This window comes from Phyllostomus hastatus, unplaced genomic scaffold (assembly GCF_019186645.2).
Source record: "Phyllostomus hastatus isolate PE091 unplaced genomic scaffold, TTU_PhHast_1.1 phas_scaffold_12, whole genome shotgun sequence".
Classification (NCBI taxonomy): Eukaryota; Metazoa; Chordata; class Mammalia; order Chiroptera; family Phyllostomidae; genus Phyllostomus; species Phyllostomus hastatus.
The window spans coordinates 12,501,938-12,522,614 of NW_025334007.1; the positions used below are offsets into that span (position 1 = coordinate 12,501,938).

The 20,677-nt window shown below is 47.9% G+C and overlaps 1 protein-coding gene across 4 annotated transcripts in view; it reads left to right on the forward strand.

Moving 5' to 3' along the window:
* PHKA2 (phosphorylase kinase regulatory subunit alpha 2) overlaps window positions 1-4,482 on the forward strand; it is a 60,195-nt gene extending 55,713 nt beyond the window's left edge. For all 4 annotated transcript variants that reach the window (XM_045855805.1, XM_045855809.1, XM_045855807.1 and 1 more), the window contains 3 exons: window positions 1,577-1,630; window positions 2,330-2,530; window positions 3,265-4,482. In XM_045855805.1, coding sequence (XP_045711761.1) covers window positions 1,577-1,630; window positions 2,330-2,530; window positions 3,265-3,435 — 426 coding nt within the window. In that variant the 3' untranslated portion in view covers window positions 3,436-4,482. The remainder of the gene's footprint in view (window positions 1-1,576; window positions 1,631-2,329; window positions 2,531-3,264) is intronic.
* The last annotated feature ends 16,195 nt before the right edge of the window (window positions 4,483-20,677 follow it).

Sequence of the window (20,677 nt, forward strand, 5' to 3'; positions counted from 1 at the left end):
CAGGTAAGGCTTTGGGTGAAAACACCGTGACATAGATGACTCACAACAGCCCCCCACCTCACCGTCCCTGAGCCCCCTGCACGATTAGGCAGGCATGGCATCCACGCTGTTCAGTGACAAGATTGAGCATTTCCCATCTCAGGGCACCACGTCAGGTCCTAAGGGCTTGAAGGTCCTGATGGCACAAGCTCTACACACCCTGGGCATCTGTCTCCCCACATGGAAGACAAGGACCCCAGACCCACTCACCGTAGTGCCTACTATTCCTGCGGCCACCAGATGGGGCTGCATTTTGCAGCCTCCCTGGGGCTGTGAAAATCTTAGCAGAGGTCATCAGAAATAGATGTGAGGGGACAGGCAGAGGCTGCACTGCACTCACCAGAACACAGGAGAGCCCAGTCCAAATGCCTATGGCCAAGGAGGAGCCCGTGGGGGGAGCCACGCCCCTTTGCTCTGCACTCACATTCTGTCCCCCTCCTACATCAGCCCCAGAGCATTTCTGTCTCCCTGGGTTGCACCAGAGCCTGTCTTTCCTCTCGCAATGGGCAGGACTGATTTTTTCATGAGCTAATTTTGTTAGCTCATTTCACAGTAGGAGAGGAAAGAAGAGTCATCCCAATCGAGCACGTATAACAAGCCCCTTCCCAAAGCCCTCTGTAGTACTTCTGTGGCAGAGCCCCAGGACCGCTAGGGAACCTTCAGCTTCCCTGTGTGGGGGGACTGAGGCCTTCCTCATTGAGCTGGGCATGGGGAGGTCAGAGCCATCCCTGTCCTCGTGCAGCTGGGCTCCTGGTCCGCACATAAGAGAAGAGCCCTCAGAGTCCACAACGGCCTCTAGTTCTCTGTTCTCTGCCTCTTCTCAGGAGGCACGAATGCTTGCACCCACTCTGTCGTCAGCCCCTCAGGGACAGGGGTGGGCAGCTGCCGACAGCCAGGACACTGGGTTTAGAAGGTAGCCAATTAGACTAAAACAACCTATTCCTAGAAACTCTCCCCACTCTTCCTGGGACATCACACACTTCCACCCGGACTTCCACTGGCTCAATACCAAGACACTTTTATTATGAAAAAGCAGCATTTTGTATCGAGTCGGCGCTTGATACTTATATACATGGGTGTGCGTGTGCGTGTCTGTGCATGTGCTTGAGTTTTTTGTGATTGCTGCTTATTATAGAAATCTCAGAAATAGATGCTTTGCTAAGGCGCAGAAGTAGCACTTCACCAGCAGGAGCCATGAAACTCTCCCTTTATATGACACCAGTGGGGGTCTCTCTGCCAAGTGAAATGCGGAGCTTCCACAGAGGAGGACCCAGCAGCTCCTGGGGCGTTGTTCATGCGAGATCTGAAACATGCCTGCTGGTTCTCTAGAATCGTTCCATCAAAAACACAGCCTGTGGGCAGTGAGAACAGCTCTCTAAAAATAAATGACAGCCTGGCGTGTTCCAGCCCTCACGCAGGTTTCCAGGGCAGAGTGGCTTAATTGTGTGTACATGTGCATGTGCGTGCACGTGCGTGCACACTTATCAATCACGCTCTGGAATCTGACTGAAATGTGATGTGTGCGTTCTGCCTGCAGTGCCACGGTCTGTCCATCGATGGTTATGTGCTCCCGTCCTCAACGACACGAGAGGTACTGTGGGAAAAACCCAAACGCCGGCCTTCCACCATTTCCACCCAGTACTGTATTTCACGGACTCTGACCACTGATGCTTCTTTCAAGCTTCTTACATATATAGTGGGCCATTTGGAGGTCTGATCTTTTTTAGCTGCTCAACCCTAAAATTTTGCAAAGTTTCTTTCTTGCATTTACTAGTATCACCTTTTATCCTTCCTGTCAGAAACAGCATTTTCTCACTGTCAGGGTCTTTAGACTTGCCCCATAAAACCCTATTAAGAAAAAAAAGCAAAGCAGCATGCCACAGTCATAAGACCCCCATGCAGGGCCCTCTCACCTCTCTCTGCTGAGATCAGCCATCTTCCCTGGCTTCTTTTCCCTTGTACATTTTTTTAAAGCCTGATTTTTCGGTTTTCACCCTGCCCAAAGCACCATGCCATATGCCACAAGAATGATGAAGAAGAATGAAAAATAAGAAACAGTCCCTGTCCCCAGGAACTCAGAGTCCAGTGGGTGACAAGGCCGGCTGCCTCCCAGAGCATGGCCTCGGGCTCCTGCTCCAGAGGGTTCCTGCTGGCAGAATCAGGACAGTGACTAAAAAGGAGGCAGCATTGAGCTGAGGTCCAAATCCAGTGGGTGTTGCGATTAGCACTGGTGACAAGGCTGTGTCTGTCCTGGCTCACTCCTGACTACCCCTGTGTGTCCCTTTGGCAGATGACCCCGCAGGAGATCAAGTTTGCTGTCCATGTTGAGTCGGTGCTGAACCGTGTGCCCCAGCCTGAGTACCGGCAGCTTCTGGTAGAAGCCATCATGGTGCTGACGCTGCTGTCGGACACGGAGATGAACAGCATTGGGGGCATCATCCATGTGGACCAGATTGTGCATGTGGCTAACCAGCTGTTCCTGCAGGACCAGGTGGGTGTGCCCAGACCTGCTCAGCCATCCCAGAGCCAAGGTGGGGACAGAGGCAGGGTAGCCAGTTTGGCTGGCATTTATCTAGGCTGGAGATCCTGTGTCCAGTACGAAAGAATGTTCTTGAACAAAGAAAATGTCACCACAGATGGTGAAAAATGTCAACCAGTTGGCTAGAAGATGGCACAGTGGCCACTTGGGAAATCTAAAGACCTTTGAAGATGGACAGGCCCATTTCAGCGTATGTTTTTTTTTTTTAATTTTTTTAATTGATTTTAGAGAGATAGAGACATTGCTTTGTTGTTCCACTTATTGATGCATTCATTGGTTGATTCTTATATGTGCCCTGACCAGAGATTAAACCCCACAACCTTGGTATATCGACACAATACTAAGTAACTGAGCTACCTGGGCAGGGCTCAACATAGGTTTTAGTGCAAACACCATCCTTGCTTATACATGGCCCTGCGTAGACAAAACCACTTACTCTGCACCCCAAGCTGAATTAGGAGAAGCCATTCTCTTGTTAGAGTCAGTGATGCCCTGTGAACTTGGGCATGTAGGAACCCAGGGCAGTGTCCAGAGCAGAGACCAATGTTCTCCCTGGACACTGTAGGCTCTCCTTCCCCAGGCCGGGAGCTCCACAGGCCACAGGCCACAGGCCTGCAGCACAGAGTCATCACAGGGCTGCAAGAGCGAACTCTGCTCATCCTATCCTCTGCCTTTTCTTGCTGCAGATGTCAATTGGCGCCATGGACACCCTGGAGAAAGACCCAGCCACAGGCATTTGCCACTTCTTTTACGACAGTGCTCCAAGTGGGGCTTATGGGACAATGACCTACCTAACGAAAGCAGTGGCTTCTCATTTGCAGGAATTGCTGCCCAATTCAGGCTGCCAGATGCAGTAGGGCCTCGGCACTCTGAGTCCGCCACTTGCCCCCTAGCCTCATTGGGAAATTTCTTCTGTTGCCCAAGACCCCCTGTGCTGTCACAAAAGCATGTCTCATCAGAAACACTGGCAGGGCAGAGATGGCAGTGACTGAAACCAGTGCATGACCACGCCACAGAGAAAGCCAAGGAATCCTGTGCCTCCCCAAGGAGCAGCATAGGATCATTGTCTAGGTCCATTTTCTTGGCACAGTTGTCACAGCATCTGGTCTCCTGGAGTCTCAGGAGGAATTAGAAACTGGTCTCTTTTTCAGAACAGAGTGAACTGAGAAGCCAGCTTAAATTGGCTCTCACAGAGTTACCAAAATAGGTTTGGTGAGCTAGTGCACATATTAAAGATACTTCCAGTCGCAGTAGCTAGACAAGCCGACCTGGACAAGCGGAACATCTTAACAGGATGTATTCTGTTTGTGGACCAGTTTACCAAGTAGAACAACCCTAGCTTTCTGAGGAAGCTTGGTTTTCTTGTGGCTTGCTTGCTTGCTTGGCATCTTATTTCATTGCCATAGCTACCTACCTTCATTACCTTCGATTCATGGTCTTCAAGGATTTTATCCTGACTGCCCATGAATTAGGAGTTTCTCCTGCTTTCTGAAATATCCACATCTCTTGGAATCCAGCGAACAAGAAACAATGTCAGGGGAGGAGCAAACTGTTCTTATAGCTGGGCCAGCTGTTGTGGGGCTGCAGCGGGCAGGGAGTCCTTCTGGAAGGCCCATCACCCTCCGCCGCTCCCTCTGGGGGAGCCAGGTGATGAGTATGTGGCACCAGAGAGCATGGAAATTTGTAGTAGTGTGCTCCCGCAAAAACAATGCTTCTCTCTTACGATAAAGCCAGGCTGGGGGCTGGGGACTCAAGCCCTTCTCCTGCAAGCACTTCCATTTTAACACTCTCACGTAGGCGTGGTTAGAGGCCTTGAGTGTAGAGGATCCAGAACAAACCATGAACGGGGAGGGCCTCGTCAATCTTTTGCCAGTGCCCTGGGGGATAGAGTTTCTCTCCAGTTGTCCCGGGGGTCGGTGGGGGGTGGGGGGGTGGGGGGCAATAGGCAAACAGTTTATACGAATAATGGAGTTGAAAGGACAGTCAACTCGTGACCACATGGTGAACTCTGGCTGGTTGAGAGTGACGGGTTGGATTTGTGACAACTCTGCCTCTGAAATGGGAACATGATCATTGGATATTTGCTGGGAAGTTTAAGTGACAGGGGAGAAAGGTGATGTTCTGGCTGCTTTGAGTGGACATCGCAGTGCCTGATGCATCCTCAGAGTCAAGATGTGGTAAGGACAGTTATTCCAGAAGCTGAGGGAAGTTCCTGACAATTCCTGCTGAAGAGCCCCTCCTCAGTCCCAGCCAAATACTTGGCAGCTGCCCCTGGGAGACACAGTGTAGGTCACAAGTCCGGCGCACCTACCTGGACTTGGTGGTGTCCAGGCACCGTTCACGGGGAACATCATTGCCTCTGTTTTCCATGTCTTGAAAACACAGTACTTCCCCTTATGAAGTACAGAGCAGTTACTGAAGGGAAAGGCTCTGGAATCTCTCAGCTTCTACTCCCATGCACATCTACATGCTTTCTCTCGTCCTTTCCTTGCCTTTCTCCCCACCCACCCTGCCATTAATATCAGTATGTATAACCATTCTCCTCAGATTACTAGATCCTTACTTCATTCGTCAGCATGTGTTGAGAAAGCGTTCTCTGTGCCTGTGTGAGAATACAAAGTGAAATGAGATGCAACTCAAGGAAGGCTGATGTGAAAAGACGGCCACCATGCTTTATGGTGGCGGGGGAGAGCCAGTGTCAGAGAGCCAGACAAGGTGCAGGATCCCCTCATAACACTGGCACTGGTGGGGCAGATCCCAGTGACAGCGTGGGCACCATGCTCCCCACCCCCACCCCCACCCCGAGCTCCTGCCATGCCCCGGAGCCTTCCTGTTCATGCCCAATCTTCCCTGGGAAACCTGTTTGCTCTCATTTGCCTCTGAGGGTCCAGGGCAGGTCACAGCCACCCAGGTTTCGTAGTAGCATTTCATAGCCTTTATTTTTGCTGTTCTTAAGATGCACTTGCCATAAACAGGGATCATGTAAAATTTACCTGGTAGACTCCCTGGTGGATCATTTCAGACACAGATCATGTAGGAAAGGTACGAGCTGTGAAAGTTCCACTTGCTTCTTGGGAGAAGGCTCAGGAAGAGTTACAGCCCTCCAAAATGAGCCAGGTGCTAATTTAGAATAATCACCTGCCCGTGGATGACGTGCAAAAGCCACGGATGCTGTGTTTGGGCTCACCAGCAGAGACGCAGGCCAGGAGAAGAGCCATAATAAGCAATTCAGCTGAGCCTTCGATTCACTCTTTTGAAACCTCAAATGAAATCCTGAAATAGTACTGCATTTCCACAAGCATCAAGCTGTCAGCTTCAAAGAAGGAGAACAGGCTTCTGAAGCTTGATCCCTTTCACGAGCAGCTGAAGCCCACGCAGCAAAGAGGAACAGATGTTGCAGGGGCCTGTCCTGACCACCCTGGTCTCGTGGTTTTGGGGGGTGGGGGGTGTGCTTTCCTATCTCCCTCCTCGGAGCAGAGAGGCCAGTTTTGACCTTTGCTGGGGCTGGGGGTAGCATGTTCTGTTGCAGAGCCAGATCAAACATGTCTTTGAACATCCTCGGCTGAAAAGCAGCCAGTGGCTTCACCTGCTGCTCGCCCTGGCTTTGACCCAGGTGAATCCAGCAGCAGGGAGGAAGGTTCAGTCTCTGAGTCCAGCTAGCCTTACATTTCAGGTCTGACCTGGGCCGGTTATTTACCCTTTGTGTTCCTCAATTTACCCATCTGGAAAATATGCAGGAAGCCTACAGACTGGTACAGGAGTAGCCCAGGGAAACCGCAGGAATCCCCCCAAGACCCCCATCTCTGACAGTCAGGGCCCACGGCCTTCCCATTCACAGGAAGCCAGCTATGCCTGACGGTGGCCTGGGCTGGGCTCTATTGGTCATGCCCCTGTCTCCCAGGCTGGCTGTCTGTCCAGGGGTCAGTTAGACCTTCTGCAACTCTATGGAAGTGTGATGAATGGAAGGAGAGACTTAACCATTAGCTGCCTTAGACAGAGTGCATGTAAATGCTCCCCGTGTAAAGAAAGAAAAAAAAAAAAGACCAAAGATTAGCAGGGAAGAGAAACAGTTTGTCAACTGATTGATGCCATTTATTTCTGGACAAGAAGACAGGAGGCACAGCCTCCCTTGATGTAAATTACACAGAACCATCTCTCAGTTCTATTGACTCATGTATAAGCCTGGCAAGTAGCTTTTGTCTCCTCTGCTTCCTTTTTGTCAGAAGGTACAAAAGCCTCCCACCCCCTCCCTTGGCACCATTGTCCTTCAAGGTGACTTATGCTTTCGAAGTCCCTGCCATCTGTTCCATGTGTCTCTGCACTTTGCCTGGTCCCAGAATTCCTTCTGTTCTCCTGGACTTGGGCCCCCAATAGCTCTGCTGTGAGGAGAAAGTAAAGCTGCTGTCACCCTCTTAGAGCCCCCTTGTCCACCACAGGAAACCATTTAGGAAAATCCATGTCCTCGAGTCACCAAAAGAGTTCTCTGAGGAATAAGAAGACTGAAACAGCAGGAGAAACTGCTCTCAAGTCTGTTGCATGGAATGTTTGACTGATGGTCTGAGAGAGGAAAAAATTTCTTCAGAAAACAATTGTGTGTGTGTTTAAGGAACATATGTGCAATTTTGGCAAAAATGCCTTCTTAGAAGGACTGGAATAATTGGAACCAATGAACTCTGAAGTCATGTGATGATTCATCCCTCTGCCTGATTGCAATATGTCAACTATTTTGAAAAATGAATTTCTCGGAACGCATTTATTGTGCATTGCTCAGCATGCAGAAACTCGGGGTAGGGTAGTGGGAGATGAACAAAAGGACTCTTGGGTTTGTGAAGACAGCTAAGGAAGGATACTTCCCAGCCTCCCATGAAAGCATCCTAGCACTTGGTGTATTAGGACCTCCATGTCTCAAACCTAAATCCTGAGCAGCTTTAGCCTATCTCTCAGCGGGTGGCTGCCAGATGCTTCCACCTCCAGCCGGCATAACTGGAGCACCAGGCTTTGCAAAGGGCGTGGGTTTGGGCTGTCCAACATGGGACCAAGCTGTGTCTGAATTGGGCATGGGGCCATGGTTGTGCCGTCCATGTCTCCTGTTTCGAAAGAGCTTTCCAGGTACAAACCCAGGACAGCCACACCCAGGAGGAGCCCCAGTCACTGGCTCTAATTTCTCATGGCCTCAGTGTCACCCTTTGGCACTGTGTCACAGTTTTTACTCGCAAATAACAGCAACTCTGGCTGGGTAGGAAATATATTTCTTAAGGGATATTGGATAAGTCACATTGTCACTAGGCTTGGCACTTCCCCAGCCAAGAGCAAGGCCCCATGTCGCCTCCAGGTGCCCCTAGGCTCACAGCCTGGGGCTTGTAGCACAGATGTCCCCCCATGCTGGCTACCATCACTAGGGTCATGGCCAATGCTCTTTTGGAAACTGAACACAAGGCTTTCACCTGTCACCAGAGAGGATTTCACACAGCTGCTAGCTGTCAATTCAGTATTGGGCAGGTGTGTTACATCAGCTTGGGGGTGGAGGGGCAGGTTGTTAGCTGAGAGGGAGGTTGGAAAAGCCAGTATTTTCAGGTTCCTCCTGGAGTGGAGGCGGGGTTGGTATCATAATGTGGCAGATCCCACAGACCCATGAAGGGGATCTGATGCCGAGCATCCAAAACTTAGTGTCCACTACAGCCAGGACTCGTGCCTTTTACTCACTTGTGCAGAAAAGGACCCATCTCTCCCCTCCATCCCCAGTCTGCCCTGAGAACTGACCTAAGAGGCAGCTGTGCCCTTTGAGGAAGAGTGTACAGCAGGGGTGAAGAGGGGCATGCAGGGGACCACCAGGCTTGTGCAGGTCACTCCAGTACCCCCTCTGGGCTCAGCTAGGACAATTGCAGTTTCTCCCTTTGGGTAGAAATGTTACTAAGTCGTCATGGCTGGATCGCCACTGCTGCCCAGACAGTCAAGCAGAGCACCGCCCAGCACACAACTTCCAAGGAGCTATCACAACCCTCCCACTGGGGCCCTGGAGGAGTTACTGGGCCTCACAGTTTTTTGGTGACCACCAGCCCAGCTCCATTAGCCTCTTTCTGGACCCTGAGTGACAGCCTTCCTGGGACAAAGACACAAATGATTGTTGCATCTTTTCCTTCTAAGTCTTCAGCCAGCTGGGGGATTTAAAAATAAAGAATTGGAATTGCTTCCAGATGTAAGCCTCTCTCCTGACACTGTGGATCATTTCCTTCAGCTGTCACCCAGGATCAGTGCCTGAGCTCTCACACACATCCGAGTCACTCTCACGGGCTCAAGGGAGCACAGGCATCGAAACGAGCTGGCCTCTAGCTGCCGCTCCCCTTCCTCTCCCTCTCCTGTGGCAGCAGCACCAGGTCCCACGGCTGTTCCTTCTTCCTCCTGAACCACAGGAGATCCAGAGCTAAAAGGGCCCAGGAGGCTCCATGGTGGCTCTGCGAGGGCCTTGCACACACAGTCGGGGAAGGCAGCTCTTTGTCCCGGGAGATGGAGAAACTGCTAAGTGGGCCCTTGCCATGTAGCATGGCAGCTTGTACTGACCTCACAGCCTGAATCTCCTGAGCTGACGCATCCTGCAGGGATCACACACACACCTGCCATATGTGTTTCTGTCCCTGGTCCTCTGATGGAGAACAGAGATGGCTTCTGCACTGTCAACACACATTTAAGCAGTTAACACTGTGCTTGGCAGGCTACAGTGTGGACAGCTCCAGGCTTAGTAAGGGAAGAGACAAAATAAAGTCAACAGGGATAGATGGGTTGAATTAGAGCCCAGAGCCAGAGAAGAGTTTGAGCACTGGGCCCGCAGAGGCTGGAATGGGGGTCAGAAGGGAGGATGGCAGAGGCTGTAGCACAGCCCTTTGTCACTTGATGCCAGGGACCAGTCCTCCACCAGGACCGGCTCTGTTTTCTCCATGATGCAAGGCTGAAGAAGGAAAAGGCCACTCTGATGCTGCCTGTTGACTCCTCAAAACCCTCCCCTGGGTGTGATGGACCCCCTCCACCCCCAGCAAGTGAAGGGTAAGTAAAATATTCCCCTGAAAAACTGGACCTCGAGCCAAGAGCTTCTTAAGAATATAATCCATCAGTATTGAAGTCTGTCTTATTGATAGATGGCAAAGTGCTGTGCTAGGGCTGGGGGTGGGTACGGTAGCCGGGTGAGGCCATCTTCACAGCTCCCTACAGCTCGACCAAGGGAGCTAAGAAACCAGCTTCTGACTCCTCCTCCCTGTCCCTGTGCAGACAATAAGCAGAGGAGCAGTTAGATGCATAATGTGTCAGAGAATGGGAAGAGCCAAGGACAGGACAGGAATAACATAGAAAAAGGGCAAGGAGGCCTAGGAATGGTGGGGTCTGTCATATGAGATGATTACAGAAAATCTCTCATAAGGCAGCATTTGCTCACAGACCTGGAGGAAGTGAGGCATTGAACCAGGGGATACCTAGGGGAATAGCATGCCAGGCAGAGGGAACAGCCAGTGCAAAGGCCCAACCAAGGCAGGAGTGCATTTAATATGTTTGCTGAAGGGGAAGGAGATCAGAGGGCAGAAGTGGTGCCATCAAAGGGAAGAGCCGAGACTTTGGCTTTTGAGGTGTTTGGGACAGAGGAATGACTATTACTGCCAATCCTTCCAGAGATATTTGCCTTACAGGGAAGCAGGGCAGAGGGGAGAGGGGTTTCATTGTTCAGCAGGTTTGGAGGAACTGTCTTGGTGTGGGGGGTGGGGGGATGAGAGGCGAAGGGAGTGAGTGCTGAAGATGATTTAACTTCCCTCCTGCTTTGAGAAGCCCAGAAGCTCCTGGAGCAGCCTCTGCTCTGCTGCTGTTTAGGGGTAAGAAGCTGGTAGCTGGAAAGTGGAGGCAGCTGACTGATTGAATAATAGGGAAATTATTCCTGTTCTCTTCTTCAACCCTCCTTCCCTGTCTCAGGCTAACCCTGTGTGGTCCCTCAACCATTTTCAAACAAATATCCACACTTCTGTACCCAGCCATTGCCCGTCTCTGCCTGCCACACTTATGGGGATGAGGTGGTGATTCTTTGCCCTGTGCCGTGAGGGTCCACAGAGGAACACTGGCTGGGAATCCGTCCCCAGTCCCCAATTGTCACCCTCAGGCTCAGCTTTGCTTGCTCTTGACTGCCCTTGGAGAAATTTCTCCTCATCCGCAACCCAAGGGAGTTCAGACCTCTTCTCTGTCATCTGCAAGCACCCACTCACCTGCGTTTCAAGTGGGGCATTAGAAAGCACTAAAAAGACTGTGGGGCTGAGGCCTTCTAGGCTCTAAAGGCTTCGCATTCTGCACGCCGTTCAAAGGCTGCTTCCTCTGCACTTGAAATAGATGTGCTGTGCTGAGTTTTAAATTTGACACATTTCTTTTTTGGAACTTAAAAAAAGCACAATGAAAAGCAACCAAGCAAGCAAGCAATGTAGTGAGTCATCCTTGGGAGGAAGGAAGCAGCTCCCTGCTGCAGGCGGTGGTCGGGGGAACGTTCCAGGAGGCTGGAGCCCCAGGCTGTGCACCTTGAGGGTGAAGAGAATGGGAGCGTGGATGGGAATAGTTGAGACCAACAGGATTGTCCCTGAGGAGTCCCTGGAATTAGACACTTTCTCTTTGTGGGTCTCACATCTGGGCAACCTCAGGTGTGTTGGAAAGACAGATGAAAGTGCAGAGATTCACACCGGACATCCTGTCGAGCAACACATCCCTCAGATATCGATAGAGGACACAATATTGTCCGCCTTACATTTACTTAGTTGCATGAGTGTTATTAGCACTGCATTTTACTGATGGGGAAACCAAGGCTCAAGAGTGGTTGTGAATTTCATGAATTCTCCCACATTAGATCAGGACTAAGGCCTGGGGTGTACGCAGAGCTCAGGGCTGGATCAACAATGTTCTGGGCTTGGCCCTCAGGCCAAGGCCAGCCCCTAGGCAGCCCTTGGACTCCCAGCTAAAACAGGGTGGTAAGGTCCTTCTCTGTTCTTTCTAAGGGAATGGTTAGTGCTTTGCAAACTTCACAGCTCTGAACAACTAGTGTATGTATTGTAATGTGGATACCGCCTCCTGAGAGGCCTTGACTAGATGGTGAGCCTTTGGCACAATTGGAATGGAGGCAGCGTGGGGCTTAAGGAGTGGCACCTCCCTTTGACCACCTCCTAGGCCAGCCCTTTATCTGGCAGGTCAGCTGGGCCTGAAGTCAGACCTCCACACTTCTCTTTGAATCTGGGTACCCTTGAATTATGCGTGGTCTCTTGGTGCCTCAGTTTCCTGTCTGAAATGGGATGGTAAGTGTATAAACTGCCCTCACTGGGCAGTTTCAGAGATTAACACATCATGTAAAAACAATAACAACACTAACAGGATAATATAATAATGCTGTGGTGATGTATATACACTGCCGGCACATGGCAGAGGCTCAGTGACAGCGGCTGCAGTCACCCCCCAGCACCCTCCGTGGCATCCCACCAGTATACACAGACTCCTAACCCCATGAGAGGCGCCCCAGGTGTTTATAAACGTGAGTTTTGCATACAGATGGGCTACTTTGTAGCTGCATAGCCATGGATGGCAAGTCACTCTCTGAGTCACATTTCCTCATTTGTCAAATAAGGTTTTGAAGGACCAACAAAAATTAGATAATGGGAATAAAAAAAATGAAGAGTTCTATCACAACTGTAATCTGGCGGAGGTTGGTCTGGCCCAATTCAGGCTAGTAACTAACACTCGAGCGCGGTCAGGCTCACTGCCCTGTACACCACCCTGAGTAGCGCTCTCTGCTGTGGACCAAGGATGAAGCAGGGTGGACAGATGCAAGGGAGGGCACTTTGGGGAGGAGGACCAAAGAGCTTCAAAGCGCCATCTTCATCTTCAACCCTTGCAGTCCTTGTCCTGGAACTTGTTGCCTGGGGCCTGAGGGGAAGCGTGTATTATCCCCATACTGTAGGAAGGAGAATGGAGGCTTAGAGAGGCTCAGAAACGGCTCCAGGTTCCAGAGCCTATATAGAAATGGCAAAGCTGAGAGTCAAAGCCAGTCCTTGCTCTTTAAAACTGTACACCTTCTCCTAAGGATTCATCCTTCCCACAGCTTCTTTTCAAAATAATATGGAATAGCATGCACAACAAGATGGGGAGACAGAGCATTCAGGCAGCACCCGGTTGAGCCCCGGACCCGTGTCATTTTTCTGCATTTAATCAGGTCCTGACAGTTTCCCCAACCACTGCTCACCTGAGACCAAGCCTCTGCGAAGCCTTGGGCCCCCTCACCCTGCCTCTGGAAGAGGGGGCAGCTAGGCAGCCTCCACCCATCCTCAGGTGTTTGGCTCCACTCTGCAGAGAGGACTCCAGGCCTAAGGCCTATCCCCACTCCCCATTTCCCACCTTCCTGGGAGGAGACAAGTCCCTTCTCTGCTGCCCAGCACTGTACCCCAGCCCCAAGGACCACATGCCCCTAACTTGCCCCCATTCTCAGGGCACGAGCCATCTCTGGGCTCCAGACAGGCTTACATGAACACAGTTATCAATCAGTGTGCTAAGAGTAATTCTGGTGTCTCCGGCCATAAGTTTTTGTGTAAGTGATATATTGAGAGCTTGCTGTGGGAGAGACCTGCAAGGAAGTGAGAGAAGCAGACAATGGAGCAGGGGAAGGAGCTGAGAAAGCCTCAGCCCTCAGGGAGCTCTGGAGTGTCAACTTCTAGACAGATCACTTCCTGCCTTGAGGGGAGGAGGTTGAGCTGTGTGACAGTCCTTCAGTCAGCCACAGGGGCAAGGGGGAGTCACGACCTCCTAGGCAGGTGCCTCCCATCAGCCTAAGGCAATTCAGGGGAAAAGAGCACAAATGTGAGTGATTAGTCCTGAGCTTGGGTGATGGTGCACAGGCCCAGAAGGGGATGTGGTGGCCACCAACACTTACTCTTATTTTGCAGGACCAGAAATGGAGACTCCAATGCTTAAGCCACTTGTCCAGAGTTTCACAGCAAATAAAAACATAGCATGCCTGGTTAAACTGGAATTTCAGATAAACAACAAATAAATGTTTAGTACAGCCATGTCCCAGCTAATACTTGGGACACGCTTGTATTAAAAAATTATCTGGAATTCAAATTGAACTGGGTGCCCAGTATTATATTTCTGGCAACCCCAAAGCTCAACAGAGGCCAGTTGGTGTGCTTTTTGCATAATGCCAGATATTGGGGGCAAATGCGTAATTTTCCATTGAAATGCACACTAATGCTCTCATGCTGGTGGCGGGGGGACTGCTGGTGGGGTAGAGACTACTGGTTTGGTCCCATACCAAGGATGCAACTGTGGGTGCATCTCATTTGTGACAATGGACCCTCCAAATGCAGCAGCTCCAAGTGTTCTCCCTGAAGCCGCAAAGCAATGAGGAGTGGGGAAGGCACCATTCCGCGCAGGCAGGCAGCCTGGGTTTCCCTCCACCTTCACCACAGAGCTTTGACTAAATCTTGTTTCTCTCCCCCAATCAGTCACTGCAGACGCCCACGCCCTAGCGCTCTGTGCATCTCAATCCAGCCTCTGCACAAAGGGAAGCCCAAGAGGCAGGCACCCCAATGGGTTTTGACCAATCACAGGGTTTTGTCAGCTTGTTTGAGGAGGCTGCCTTCCTTGCTAAGGTCCTCTTGAGGGCTGTCCATCACACATATGACAAATGGCACCTGCAGCAAACCATTTCTAGGGCCCTCTCCCACTCGCACCAGGGAGCCTTTCAGCTCATGCACCCCAGGGTAGTGAGGACTGGGGCACACTCCCAAGGCTCACGGAGGAGGCAGCAGTGCATTGGGCTATAATTAAATCAGACTGCGAACATATCGTTCACGAAAACCTTAGCAGAGCATGAGTCATGATGGTAAAGTGAATCACACTGCTGCAGAATTTCTATTTATATTTGCTTTATTTGGGGTCTTTATACTTAGGATCAGGATCCAGGGCCCTCTCTGTCCGCATTTACTTATTTTCATTTTTATTTTAAATCACTTGCCCTCACTTATTATCCCTGCTTGGGGAAAGCCTCAAGCCAGGGCGTGGCACAGGGCCAGTGGGCAGCCAGGAAGGAAATCATCTCACCAGCACCAAAGTGGATGCCCCTGGGCCACCGGGAAAGAAAAGGAGGGCAAGTCTGGCCATTTTTACTATTGGTTTTTGGGTTTTTTTTTTTTTTTCGCTTTTAAAAAGTAAATTTTGGTGAGAGGGGAGAGGTTGATACTCCTGGTTAAAATGAAGTTTCCAGATCCTTGCACAGCTTTTGGTTAACTCAGCTCCCAGGATGGACAAAGACCACACAACCTTGCGACCACCTGCAGACCCGAGGGCTCATAGCCCTCTTCACGCACCAGCTGGATGACCCCTGGGCAGCTGGCTTAAGCTCTCTGTGCATGTGAAATAGGAGTGATGATAATAGTATTTACCTCTTAGGGTGGCTGTGAAGATGAATGAGTTAATATGCATGAAGTGCTTAGAACAGCACTTGGCCCAGAGGAAATGCTAATGTGTGAACTTATACCACCATCATCATCACCACCGCAGCCACTGTCAGACCTCCAGTGACAGTGCTGAGTGCTCAGGGAGCAGGGCCACACTCACTTTACACACAGCCACAGGCAGGAGACCTGACAGAGGCAGGATTTACAGGCTGTGGGAGCTGCCAAGAGCCCTTTCGGAATCCTGTCTTGTCCTTTTTGTTACGGATGAAGAAATGCAAACCCCATGTCATGCACTTTCAGCAACTGAGCGGGAGCAGAGCCATCTCCTGTCTCCACATCCAGTGTTCTTTGATGTGCTCCCCCCGGAGTCCTGTTATACTGACATCCTTGGAGAGGGAGCAGTGTTACTTTGAGCCACACCAGGCAGGGTCCCCACAACCACAACACAATCACCTTTATCACTCAGCAGCAATACACATTCAGGCAGCAGAAGTTTCAACAATGTCACCTCATCTGGATCTTCTTTGCACCAACCCCAGGAGGTTACCAGGGCGAGGAAGATCATGGGTTTCCTGGAAGCTAGTTAATGAAGAGCTATTTAATCTTCTCAGACCCAGTATGTAAGTGGCCTCAGGGACCTACAACTTGTTTCTAGCAGGAATACTTTTTATCACTCCATATTCTCTATGCTTTCAAATAATTTTATCTGCCAAGCTGCAAGTGATAAGGAGATTTTTTTCTCCTGTAATTTATTAATTGGACACCAACATGGTGGCCAAATGAAGTTTCTGTTCAGCAAGATATGAATGGTATTCCCAAGCTGAGGAGCTGGAATTCCTTCCAAAAACAAAGAAATGTCACATTTTTGTTGGCCCGAGATGTCTTATTGGCACTCCATGTAGAGTCTCTGGAAGGCTTTATAAAATGACAACATCTCATGGATTCTGGTTAAGGTGACTGCCCTCCCAGGAGGTTCAGGGACCCCAGGAGGGGAGCCGTGGACTTTGAACAACTACGCCAGTCGAAGCAACCCACCCTGATGCCCTAGGATAACAGTTGGACAATGGCCCAAGGAAGCACAATAGGAAGAGAAGGGACATAATAGTTGGTGCTGGGAACTGGGTCTTGAGCATGTGCCCAAGACAGAGACTTTCCACTCTGATGATTTAGGACTCTCCTCCCTTGGTGACAGCCCCAAAGCCACAGGTGCCCTGAGAACACCATCTTCCTGGACTTCTCAGCACAACCCAAAGCTTTGCTCCTGCCCTAAGATGTTCAGAGTTCTAAGGTGTACCTTTCTACTGGAAAGGACATATTTCTAGAAGGTCAGGAAGCCCAGAACCCTCCTAAGAAGGCTCTTGGAGAACACACCCAACAGGCCTGCAGTTCTGGCCATATAAGGATGCAGAGCCATGTGACACTAAGGAGCCACTCTTTCCACCTGGATGCTCAGTTCTGACTCACTAGAGACTGTCACCAATGTGCCCCAAGAGAGTGATAGACCCTGACCCTAAGCTGATCTAAGAGCCACGTTTATTCATTTAAAAATACCTGGCTTTGCTCTAAACCCCAGGTAATGTGGAAAAATCAGTTGGCTCTGGCCAGGTAGCTCAGTTGGTTAGAGTGTTGTCCCCATACACCAAGACTGTGGGTTCAATCCCCAGTCAGGACACATACAAGAATCAACCAATGAATGCATAAAAAAATAGAACAACAAATTGATGTTTCTTTCTCTCTCCTTTCCTTTCTCTAAAATTAAATAAAAATCAGTTGTATTAGAGTCAAAAGGACATTTGTGTGACTTTCAAGCCCATGACTTTATCTCTACTACTTTGTTACTTAAAACTCTCATGTGAAAGACTAAAAAAAAAAAAACCCAAACTATATACCTATAAGTTCCATTACAACTCTATTTAGCTATCACAAATAGTACTAAGGGGAAAATGAAATAAATGGCAACTTAATTAAACTAGAAAAATAGAGAAAAAACAAAATGACAGTTTAATAAACAGAATAAAATGAGTAAAGTAAAATCAAGTCTATCAGTCAATTCCCCAAAGCTGATTAAACTGAATTCACCCAGTAAAAGACAAAGGCTGTCAGACAGCATTAAAGATTAAAATCCAGGTATATGCTGCTTAGAAGAAAAACACATGAAACAAGGTGACAAAGAAAGATTGAAAATTAAATGCCAACAAAAAGAAAGCAGGAATAGCAAAGGAAAGGAGAAAATTAGGGCTCAAAACAAGATAAAAAGGATACTCCATATTATAAAAATGTACAATTAAGAATATTTATAAATGTACAATTATAATATTTATAAACTTGTGTGCATTTAATAATATAGGTGACAAAATCATAAGGCAAAAAAACTATAGAAGTGCTAATAGAATGTAATAAAAATACAGTGTTACAGGGATGCTTCAATTTTAGAACTGAATATATCTAATTAGCAAAAAGTCAGTAGGAGCATACATGTGGTGATAGATACAAGTAATTGGAGTGACAAATACACAGAGTCTGACATTCTTTTTTTCTTTTTTAAAGATTTTATTCATTAGAGGGAGGGAGGAGGAAAGAGAGAGAAATATCAGTGTGTGGTAGCCTCTCACGTGCCCCCCACTGGGGACCAAGCCCACAACCCAGGCATGTACCCTGACCAGAAATCGAACCAGCAACCCTCTGGTTCATAGGCCGGCACTCAATCCACTGAGCCATACCAGCCACTGCGAGAGTCTGACATTCTTCAAGTGGAAAATATATTTTGTTTGTATATCTATGAAACACAGAATTAAGTCAGGTACATGGCCACAAAAAAATTTTTTTTTAGTTTAAGTTTTTTTCAATTACAGTCTGCATTCAATATTATTTTGTCTTGGTTTCAGGTGTACAGCATAGTGGTTAGACGATCATATACTTTACAGAGTGTCTCCCTGATATTTCCAATACCCACCTGACACTGTACATAGTTATTGCACTACTACTAACTATATTCCCTGTGCTGTACTTGACATTCCCAAGCCTATTTTGTAACTACCAATCTATTTCTTAATACCTTCACCTCTTTAAGAAAATCTTAGTAGCCCTGACCTGTGTGGCTCAGTTGGTTGGGCATCATCCCACAAAGCAAAAGGTCACAGGTTCAATCCCCAGTCAGGGTATATGTCTTGGGTGTGGGTTCGGTCCCCAGTCAGGGTGTGTATCACATCAATGTTTCTCCCCCCTTCTCTCTCTATCCCTTCCTTCCCCTATCTCTAAAAAATAAATTAATTAATGAAAGAAAGAAACAAAGAAGGCGACCTAAGCACAGATTTACTAGAAATGAAAAGAATCATAAGAAACAGTCACAGGTAAATTTAAATCATTCAAAAGAAACAGATAATTTCTTTGCAAAATTGAAGCCACCAAAATAGACTGACAACACTCTACCATGAAAAAGACACCAGGACCACACAGGCCTACAGCTGGGCTTTAGCTAAACTTCAGTGAACAAATGAGTCTGATGTTCTTGTACCTACTTTTCTCATACTGAGGATGTATACAAATGATCTAAGGCTCTTGTCAAAATGCAGATTGGATTCAGTAACTCTGGGATGGGGCCTGAGACTCTGCATTTCTAACCAGTTACCAAGTGAGGTGGATGCTGTTGGTTCATGGACCCCCTTTGAGTAGCAAGGATTTGACAATTTCAGGCAATGGGAAACAAAGATATAAAGTTCCCCAGTTCATTTTACTAGCTAGCACAACACATAAATACCAAAATCAGATAAAGGTCATCCCAACAACAACACATTCCCAACTTTAATTTTGTTTATAAATATAGATGCAAATCCTAAAGAACATATTTGCAAATAGACTCTAACATGAAATAAAGGAATGAGAAAGTCCTTCAATATGAAGAAACCTAGCAATATGACTCTTTATATTGATAAACTGAAAAAAAACATATAAGGATATTAATAGATTCTAAAAGCAGGCATTTCTAATAAAAACTAATTAAAATAGGAATACATGGAAACTAAACAAAACTAAGGATATTTATCAAAACAATAAATATTTTAAATGTCAAAACACCAAAACTAATAAAATCAAGGAGACAAGGATGCACACGAACACCATTATTACTTAACACTCTTTAGGGCAGTAGCTCTCAACCCCAGATGCTTCTCCAAAGAGGACACACAGATGACCATCACACATGTGAAAACATGGTCAACATCACTAATCATCAGAGAGATGCAAATTAAAACCACAATGAGGTATTACCTCACACATGTCACAATGGCCATGACAAATAAATCAACAAACAAGTGCTGGTGAGGACGTGGAGAAAAGGGAACCCTAGTGCACTGTTGGTGGGAATGCAGACTGGTGCAGCCACTGTGGAAAGCAGTATGGAATCTCCTCAAAACACTAAAAATGAAACTGCCTTTTGGTCCAGTTATTCCATTTCTGGGAATTTATCCAAAGAAACTTGAAACACTAATTCAGAAGAACATAAGCACCTCTTATGTTCATTGCAGCAATTCTTACAATCACCAAGATATGGAAGCAGCCCAAGTGTCCATCAGTAGATGAATGGTAAAACCACTATGGGACATTTACACAATGGAATACTACTCAGCTATTAAAAAGGAAATATTACACTTTGTGACAGCATGGATAGACCTGGAGAGAATTATGCTAAGTGAAATAAGCCAGTCAGAGAAAGACAAATACGATATGATTTCACTCATCTGTGGAATCTAATGAACAAACTGAACTAACAAGCAAAACAGAGACAGATTCACAGATAGAGAGCAGGATGACAGCTAAGCGGGGAGGGTAGGAAGTAGAGGGATTGTCCATGGACATGGACAACAGTGTGGGGATTTGGGGGGAAGAGAGTATAAGAGGGACAAATGGTAATGGAAAAATACAACAAAAATAACAAAAAATAGAACATAACAACTTTTGTATGGAAAAGATAACATGAACAAAATCAATGGACAATAGATGTGGATTAAAATTTTTAACACAAATGATAGAGGGTTAATTTGTATACTTTACAAACATTCCTCACAAATTGATAAGAAAAAGATGAAGAGCCCCAAATAAAAAATGAGCAAAAAGTATCCATGTACAATCCACAGATGAGCTAATTCAGACACATGAAAAGATGCTCAAACCCTCTACCAGGCAGGGCATATAAATTAAAGCACTTATGAGATACCATTTTATACTCATCAGATTCACAAAATGTAAAACTAATGCTGGTAGAAATGAGGGGAAAGGGAATTTTCATAAAGTGCTAATGAAAATAGCATTACCAAAGATTTGGGGGAGAACTTCCGGCCAAGATGGAGATGTAGGTAGACACACTGTGTCTCCTCACACAACCAAAAGAAGGACAAACAAAAAACAATCAGAACTGACAGAAAACCAAGCTGTATGAAAGTCCTACAACCAAGGAGTTAAAAAAGAAACGTATATCCAGACGAGTAGGAGGGGCAGAGGTGGGCAGCCGGGTGGAGAGGACTCACAGCAAGGCAGCAGCTGGAGGACCAGGGCAGGCAAGGCAGCGGCTGGTGGATGTGGCGAGGGGGCAGCTGGTAGACAGGGCAGTCCCACATCTGTGTGCAGATAAACTGGGAGGAACAACTGG